The sequence below is a fragment of the Clinocottus analis genome, unplaced genomic scaffold (assembly GCF_023055335.1).
Source record: "Clinocottus analis isolate CAN_PGR_092001 unplaced genomic scaffold, fCliAna1.0.p SCAF_7, whole genome shotgun sequence".
Taxonomy (NCBI): Eukaryota; Metazoa; Chordata; class Actinopteri; order Perciformes; family Cottidae; genus Clinocottus; species Clinocottus analis.
This window is the reverse complement of record NW_027176229.1, coordinates 11,199,015-11,208,813: the sequence shown is the minus strand read 5'-3', so window position 1 is coordinate 11,208,813 and position 9,799 is coordinate 11,199,015. Positions and strand designations below refer to the sequence as shown.

Sequence of the window (9,799 nt, the reverse complement as noted above, 5' to 3'; positions counted from 1 at the left end):
AGTCAAGTGTAGAAGATGCCTCATTTCGCGGGCAGCATGTGTAGTCTGTCTGCAAACTTTCTAACAATGTAAATGTCAGAACCGCTTTGCCTCGAGATGAAGAAAGCTGATCACAAAACACCTCACATTGCAGGCGGACCAAACACACAGCAGTTCCCCCAGAAATGCCCATGCAGTAGTCCTCCGGGCTCCATGTTACGAGATGAACGCAGAGACTGCATTGCTGTTCCGAGACTGATCACCCACCCCAGCCTCCTCCAACACCCCAACCTTTTCTCCCTCCCTCCCTCCCTCCCCATAAAAACACGCACAACCACGCCCCCAGAGGCACGCGCACAAGCGCAGGCTCAGACACACCTCCTCTTTCCTCTCCATCACACACAAACACACACACACGCGCACACACACACACGCACACACAGAGAGCCGTACGCGACTCCGAGACCATCTCCGGGTGAAGTAGACAACATGTAAGGCAGCATGAAGGACGAGTGCTCGGCTCCGGGAGGCTTACAGCAGGTGCAGTGGGGCTGCAGCTGCACCTCGCGCAGAACGAGCTGCTGCTTCACCATGTTCACCGCAGCCGATCTACTCGATGGCGAGACGGTAAGGCCCCTCACGCACTCGCGAAATCTTCTCCTTTCCAAACTTAGCCAAACTCATCCCCCCTTTCCCGCAGGGCTCTGTCCTGATTTGAACCCGTTGCTTTTTTTTTTCTTGGTTTTGTGCAAATGATGTCATTCCCGGCTCAAAGGCGTTAGGTCAGCAACAGAGGATGGAGGGCCGTTCGTGCCGCAGCACCAAAATAAAAAGGCTGTCGAAGTGCGTGAGAGCAAGTATTTTGTAACGCCGGGGCTCAATACGCCTCGGTATGGCCCCATGAGGAGGTTTCAGCCGAATCTGCATCGCAATTGTTATTGTGTGACATTAGTAGCATTGGCATAATACAGTTGAAGTTTGTTGTTCAATTTATATTAAACTGCAAACACAAATATCAAATATAAGCTGCAACAGTAAAACACAGCCTGTTGGTTATGACTTAACTATTGTATATATATATATATATATATATATATATATATATATATATATATATATATATATATATATATATATATATATATATATATATGGTTTGTCTTTTGATTTAAGGTAAAAAAAAAAAAAAAAAGTTGCACTTGTGTGTCACAGATGGATTTTGCCCACACAGACATTAAAGCAATTCATAGTGAATGGGAGTCCATTTTTTCAGGCTGAATTTGTTCCCTGAGTGTGCAACTCCAGCAGTGTTGGAGGGTTTCTTTGCTGTGTGCTGTAGCCATGGAGACAGTATGTGGCATGCCGTTTTATACTTGCGCAGGAATGTGTAGTCCCATTATTCACGAACATCCTGAGGCCATGAGGATGAGTAGATGAAGGTCTGCATGCATTCTGTCCTCCAATTTAACACAAACATGCTATTTTGTCTTATCTTCATTCCTAGATCAGTGACATATTACTACTTTAATAAAGTTCCACAGGGACTTAAAAGTGTGTCGGAGGTGGTCAGTAGTGATGTCAGTAGTGATGTCAGTAGTGACGTAGACCTTACTAATACCTACTTAATTAACTGTCTTATTATATTAATCTCCTATGGCATTTTGTTGAATTACTATTGGAACTTGTGTCGTTGCTTTGCATGACTATTCCTAGTATTACTGTGTAATAGTACTGTGTATAGTATTTTCACATATCCAAAAAAAAACAAATGGGAAATTTGTTTATACTACACTTGAGTTACTTCATGAATTGTGTTGGATTTAGTCAAATTGAGGTATATAATTACTTGTGCAGCTAAAACACTAGCACTTTAAGATGACTTCTAAAGTTTGTTCGACTACTCCATGGAATTGGACAAAATGCATGATACATTTAAAGAAAAGTAAATCAATGTGATTATCCACAAATCAGGTGATTGATCTTGCCAAATGACCTGTGATCTGGTTTTCCTTTGCAATGTTTTTCCCTATTGACATTCAATAATGCATCTCATAAGCAGTGTTTTGAAATGAAATAAAGAACACATGCATGTAACTAGCTACTGTGTTTATTCATATTGAGAGTAGCAAAATACATGCAGGTACCTTATAATGTGTATTTGAAACAAACACATCTAAGGAATGAGACAAAGCAGCAAATACAATGGGTGGTTTGTCTGTCACGGTTGGTCATGTGTGAAAGGACGTGATATTTAGGTGTGTTGTGGAGACATGACAGAGGGATGGCTGGTCAGTCCTCTCTCGTCATGACGAACAGATGGTAACTCAGCATTAGCTTGTGGATGGGTGCCAACAAGAAAGCCCATGTGTTTATCACACATAAATCCATTGTTGAAACGGAATAATTTTGTTCAAGAAAATATTCAACGCCCTTAAAAAAATACTCTGGATGTTTAAGCAGATATTCACATATTATTCATTCATAAGATGTGAATAATTTAAATAGTAGGAAACAGAAAAGTGTTGTTGCATAGCATTTTTTTTTTAATTGTAAAAACGAGGATAGACACTTATTTACTTAGTTTAATGTGTACTGTCGGTAATAGGTCACAAGATTTAATGGTTAACAGTGTTATGCTGCAGTTGTGCAGTAAGAGGAATATAGTATGTAGTATTAGTCTCAGATCAATTAAAATTGGTTTTAAAATGCTTTAATATTATTGTCTACAAACAATATACAATTCTACCAACAATTTGATTTCAGTAAGTTATGTTTTGCCTTTTCTTGAAATAAAGAAACCTTGTAGTTAGCAGTGCAGGATAATGTGTACTTAGTTCATTATGTAGTTCATTTTAGCATACAGTGTCTTCAGTCTGATTAAAAGTCATGTCTTGTCATTTTCTGTGGTATGATTACATACAAATTGCCCCCTCAAATATGATAAATGATCTCACTTGGCTGGCAAATAATCTATCAGTTTTGTTAAATATATACTATCATCGTTGCAGGCTGCTATATCATGGACTCAGGTTGTTGTTGTACAGATTCTGTAAATCTGTAAATATATAAGGTGTATCTGTATAGATGTTTCTAAATAAAACCTATTATGATTATTTCAAAATTGTTGAAAAGATTTGCTTCACAATCAAACATACACTAATCCTACTATTGTCATAAATAACTCCCTGTACATTTAAATTGGATATTTGTTTTCTTCTCTCTCTTTCCTCAGGCTGTGTCGATCTTGAATCACACTGCATGGAGAGCATTGATGTTCCTTTAAGATGACACGAACGCATCCCCCTGATATACTGGCATCAACTCTATATCGGGACTTTACTCTAAATCCCATCAGCGACCACTCCATTTCTTTACACTCTTCCCGGCAATGTGACTTGAAAATGATAGACAAACCAGAAATCATCAACAAAAGACACTGCCGTAGCTTTGACTTCATTGAGTCACTGGATGACCCACAGTCCCTCTCTTCCTCAATGGAGTACCCTTACAAGAGGACAGAGCATCAGACATTAAACAAAGATCTAATGTGGAATGGTCTAGATCAAGCGGGACACCTTCGCTTTTCCTCTCCCGATCTGTTCAACACCAGACAGTTCCAGCAGCACACCACACAGGATAAAACCAGCCATGTTGCATGGTCAGACTCTAAAAAGAGAACAAGATCTCGAAGCGCTCCAAGAATTAAGTCCACCCTCACTCCTGTGCCCATCTCAGTGTCCCCTCCAGGAGCCAGGAAGGAGAGGGATGCGCCTCAGGCTGCGTCGGACACCTTCAGGACTTCTGAAACACATAGAGAATTCTTCTCCTCAAACAAAGCTTTTTTGAATGAGGTGCATCCTATCAAACTTCAGCCTCAGACTCCCCTCTATGTCTCAGACTGTTTTGAGGAAGGTAAACCAGATAAACCGGCCATAACCCCTCATGTCAGGTGCCGTGTGGACATTAAACCAGATGCTGCTGTACTGCAGCACACATCTAGGCAGGTTCCCAATGTACGAACTGAGCAACTTTGGCAGCGATACTCCCAGGCTAGTAGCAGTAGGGGTTTGTATGTACCTCGGCAGATTGTGTCCTCACCAACGCCTACTCCGAGTGAATGCTACAGTGGAGATTTTAGACAAGGATACCACTATACCACCAGCATGTCTCCTATTTCATATCAGCATCTAGACATGCACAGAATGCCGTCACCAACAGCACCGTACCTGAGTCAAGAACAAAGAGCTTACTCAAATCCAAACATACCAACCAAGTTTTTCTATACAGAGGACCCAGTTCGGTATCATGTCCCTCCCTCTTCAAGAACATACTTTCAGGATGAACGGTCCAGTCTAACCAGCCAGGGTAGTACGATGACTAGTCAGTATGACCCAAGGACTCGATGGGTGCACACCCTTCCCGTTAGGTCGTATTACACAGAAAACCTTTCCAACAGAGAGCCAGCACACTCTGTGTATAGTCGGCCTTGCTCCACTAGTGAGGCAGGATCATACTTTTCTCAAACCCCACTGTCTAGATCTTACTATGGAGAGGACAACCGTTCCAATCCATACTATATGAGTAACTCAAGGTTGTTTTATTCCAAACCATGCTCTCCTGAGGAGCAGTACTTTCCATCAAGGCCATACCATACGGAGGGTCGGCAACGCCCTCGAATGTCGCAGGCCTTTTCAGATGACTGGTATCGCTCGAGTATATCTGGTTACTCTAACCAGTCCTCTCAGCACACACCACCTAGAGTAAGGCAAGACCCCAGTATACCTCCGTGGTTTACTAACAGTGGTGTGGAGACAAGTAGATTAGGAGCAGAGGTCAGAAACCACTCCAAGTCTTGGGACAATATTCTATATCCCCGGCATGAAAGAGAGCAATCAGTGCCTCGTGGTCGAAGCTATGAGAACCTGTTTCACCAAGCAAAGCATGGAGCAACCTCTGACATACAGAGTCAACCTGTTATACTTAACCTCTCAAGTTCACCAAGACGCTATGCCGCCCTTTCGCTCTCTGAAAGCTCATTAGAGAGGGGCTCAAGCAATCCGTGGAGGAATACCAAGAGAGGGCACTGGTTTGTAACTCCTGAGATCACCATAACAGATAATGACATATGCGGAGGCAACAGAAAGCGACGTGATGTGCACTCTGTCAGCTGGGATACGTCGGATGGTGAAAAGATACCATCTCCGAGAGTAATGCATCATAAGCAGCCACAAAATACACAGGACATAACCAAAGAGAGGAAACACAACAACTTCTCCCTCCAGCAGAGTCTAGAGCAACTTGACGAACTCTTAGCTGATTTGGTCGTTGATTACAAACCACCAACTAGCAGAAAGTCAAGCGAGGACCTTTTGGACCAGCTGAAGCATCTAATTACTGAAGATGTTGACAAAGACAGAGCATCTTCTAGACTGGAAAACGTAGGATGCCTGAACACACAGCTCCCCTCATCTAAATCCAGCCCGGACACAATTAAAGACCCTGACAGTGGGTGTGATGCTTTACAAAGGAGTGCAGAAGACTGTTCTCCAGACCACAGCACAGATGAGGACGACACTATGGTGTGCGCGAACAAAAAGTGCAACCGGAGTGAGAGTATGTTCAACGCCTGCTTGTACTTCAAATCATGTCACAGTTGCTACACCTTTTACTGCTCACGAAACTGTCGCAGGGATGACTGGGATGTCCATAAAGAGACCTGTCTGTACAGCCGTGTGAACAGTGTGTGTCGCCACACTCTAAAGTTCTGCAGAGAGAATACAGGGATCCACAAAGCCTTCTCTCGCGTTGCTAAAGCTGGCTATCTCTCCAGAGGGAGAGGTGTTCTCTTTCTGGGCTTTGCTAATCCAGAGACTGCTGACAACTTTCTCCAAGTTGGACTCGAGAGCCTCCTCATGTCTCCAACATACCTGTCTCTCAGAGAGCTGGATGGCTTCAAGGACAACCTAGGCGAATACTGCAAAGACCTGCAGCAGGCAGGTAACGAGTATGACCCCAATGAATGTTTTCTTCTGAATGTATCTGTAGCTGTTGGTGAACTAGTGCCTAACAGACCTTCACCAAGGGTCCCAGCACCAACAGTTCGAAAATATGCAAAGGTTTCCTTGGCCTCCTCAAGCCCTGACAAAAAGGTACTCAGGAAGGATAGTGAAATGGAAACTCTCATCCTCACTCCGCCTCCTGGCACACCGGACATTGACGAGGAGGGAGAGGAGGGCAGGAAAGCCAGGGAGGTGTGCTTTGTCAATATCCAGCGTGAGCTCAGGACCAGGGGAGTCTTCCTTCGGCACGAGTACCCCAATATCTATAATCAGCTGTGTGAATTTGTGGAGAGCAACAAAAGGTTCACTCCGACTACAATTTACCCAATAGATAAGAGAACAGGGAAACAGTTTATGTGCATGATCATGGCTGCGTCTGAGCCAAGAACACTGGACTGGGTTGGTACCCCTCATCTCTTGGATGATATTATATAGACAACACTAAATAGTTATGATGATGATGTCAGCTACACTAAATGTACAAACTGTAAATATATGGTGTTGTTTAGCAAACTGAACATTGATATGGACATCTGTGTATATCTGTGACAAATCTCTCTTACTGTCGCTCTCTTTCTCTTATTTTTCTCTCACACACACGCACAAACACGCTCACTCACTCACTCACTCACTCACTCACTCACACAAAGACACACAAACATACAGTATACACTTACATTTTTATATGATGCCCTATGTTGTTTTTGGCTTGTTTTGCTCCTGTTGCATTCAGAAGAGTTAATAGCCTGCATGTAGACTAGTCACAAGTTACCCAGGTGTTAAGACGTGAACATGTATGATCCATGCAGTTTCTGCAGATAATGTATGAAGCACACAATATTTATGAAATATACATTGCATTGGAACCACATAATGGTAGATACAGCCTGTTATCATGTTGTAACATGTATCCATTATTAATTTCTCCAACAAATGTTATATCAAAAATGTACATTAAAACTTGTGACAGTGGTTGTAATAATGCAACTGTTTATTTGTACTTAATTATTATTTCCTAAGTATATTGTAGTTGTGTGGGTACGTTTTGATTTGCCATGTTAAATATTGTTTGATAGACAAAGAAGTACAATCAGAGCACCTATTTGTTTCCCACTCGATTAAGAATTTTATTTTGAGTTATTTCATCTTGTGATAAGACTTGATTTCACTTTTGTATAAATTGCTTTGTTTGGAAGTGGCCTTCAGTCGAAAAAAAAAAATGCATTTGACACAAAGCAATGTATAGGTGTAGCTATTTATAAAGGCTTGACAGTTCTTAACTTCGGTTTTTTGAACTACCATTGTAAATGACCAATTATTTTGCTCAAAGCATGTTATTTATATTCAGGTATTTTAATATGGATATTGCTTATAATTATATTTATCATGTTAATGAGATACCATTTGATGCTTAGACATGTAAGAGGTATATATATATATATATATATATATATATATATATATATATATATATATATATATATATATATATATATATATATATATATATAAAATGAATATTAGATAATTTGAACATCATGACTTTCAGACTTTATTGCAACTAATACCACAGTATGTTCTTAAACAATATGCAATAAAAGAGCAACCTTAATATCTATATTGTAATATCCTATTTTATTAATATTGAATAATTCCCTGGAGCTCAGAGCTGCAAAGACCTTATTTGCACTAAAAGATAAATGATAAAATAAGAATGTTCCTAATACAGCTGCAGCACTGCACCCAGATGTAATGATATGCCTGCTTTCATTGCCATTGTTGACTAATCTAAGGTTGCTCTTTTACTTGATTATATACCTTTGTGAAAGACCTTCCTCAACCTTCTATTTTGTGATGTTTATAACCCATATATATATATAGAATAAATGGAATTTAACGAGTGACATGGCTTTGTGTTTATCTTCTTGAGTAAAAAAAGAAGGGTTAATTAGATATTAGCATGTCTGAAGACATCAGCTGCCTGCCCCTTTCGTTCATTAGCTATGCTTAAGATTTCATATGGTTTTATGGCACCCATGCAGGAGTACACAAGAAAAACACATTCCGTTATAAGGTACAGTTAAATCGCAAATCAAAAATACACATTTTTCCTCTTAACTTTAGTGCTATCGTCCTTGATTGTTTTGGTATGAAATTGTCTATAGTTTTGGGGATATTGCCCAAATAAATCTTCTCTCCGGTATTATGGCACTGGCTTGTGCTTAAAGTTACGACAAAACACAAAGCAATATCGTAATCTTGAGTAACAAAGTCAGGATTTTTTTTGATAAATAGCATCCAGCAAACAAAGTGAATTGGAGATGAAGACTTGGTGTCTTCATCTCTCATATATATATATATATATATATATATATATATATATATATATATATATATATATATATATATATATATATATATATATATATTCCGAATCAGACATGTTATACCACATTAGTAAAAGAAAAAGAACGAGAGGGTATCTTCAAACATAAATACATTTCATCAAACTCTCTATATAGTTTGTAATGTGTTTAAAATTGGCAGATGCTTGGATATTCCCTCTTTCCTTCCCTCTTTTTTATACTAATGTTGTATAACATGTCTGGTTCGAGTTACTCTGTAACAGGTTGTTTACTCAAAGATTTTCATTCGGTGTTGTTCTTTGTTATTAGACCACCATCTAGTGGAAGAATGCATGTATTCATTTGTTCTCCCCAATTTTTTCAGCACTAAACCTATATCAAGTTCATATATATATATATATATATATATATATATATATATATATATATATATATATATATATATATATATATATATATATATATATATATATATATGTCAGTGCATGTAAGTGGAGGTGTAACAACACAATTTACTAGCTGAGTATGTGTATTTATTCAGTTATAATAATATCCCTTTTTAATTGCATAATGCTATCCTTATTGGAAAACAGTTTGTCCTCCTGACAAATATAAACTCGGAAATAATAATAATAATAATAATAATAATAATAATAATAATAATAATATCTGTTATTGTACTACATTATAATATTACAATGCTGTCAGAGGATCAAGTTCGAGAGAATGTCCTGCTTTTAGATCTTAATACTAAGAAAGTGCAGTCCTCTGTCAACACAGTTGTTTCAATCCATTCAATCATACGATCATGCATTTTTTTCAGACAGTTGCACTCAAATGAATTAAAGGTATTAAAATGAAGTTACATTGTGGCTTTTTAAATACCCTTTCTGTGTTTTACCAGAGTGTGTTTCCTTGATGTTGTGGTGGAGGGAAAATAGACTACAAAGACGAAGGACTAAAAATAAACGTTGGAAGATAGCCACTTGATTAGAGTAACTCATAATTATATAATATTTAAAATCTGTTTTGGCAGGAAAATGACTCTGGAGCTTGTCCCCCATCGCTATTGGATGAGTATTAGCAAGGGATTTCTTTATGACCATGATAAGCAGGAGACAATATAGCACAGCGACAGCACATTTCAACGTTCATTTTGGCACAGACTTGAATACAATGAGAACCTATATTCTTTGATTACATCTTTTTCTGTAATGACCTCATCTTGGCTCTCTGCAGCAGCTAAATCCATCAGAGTACAATAATAGTTACCGTATGTGGTCATATCAATCCATCTTTTTGAACATTCGAAAACACAATACAGTGCCACTGCACCACACAGAAATCAAAACCTAAAATACAATCATTTATTAAATGGACTCACACAAGCAAAAG

The 9,799-nt window shown here is 39.0% G+C and overlaps 1 protein-coding gene across 1 annotated transcript; it reads left to right on the top strand.

The window, feature by feature from the left end:
* Window positions 1–368: 368 nt before the first annotated feature.
* unm_hu7912 (un-named hu7912) lies at window positions 369–7,459 on the top strand. The gene is made up of 2 exons (XM_068566839.1): window positions 369–606; window positions 3,212–7,459. The coding sequence occupies exon 2, from the start codon at window positions 3,264–3,266 to the stop codon at window positions 6,471–6,473; it is 3,210 nt and encodes a 1,069-aa protein (XP_068422940.1). The 5' UTR covers window positions 369–606; window positions 3,212–3,263; the 3' UTR covers window positions 6,474–7,459.
* The last annotated feature ends 2,340 nt before the right edge of the window (window positions 7,460–9,799 follow it).

Bases quoted from the DNA above. Each gene is read 5' to 3' on its own strand.
- unm_hu7912 (XM_068566839.1), top strand. From the start codon at position 3,264: ATGACACGAACGCATCCCCCTGATATACTGGCATCAACTCTATATCGG.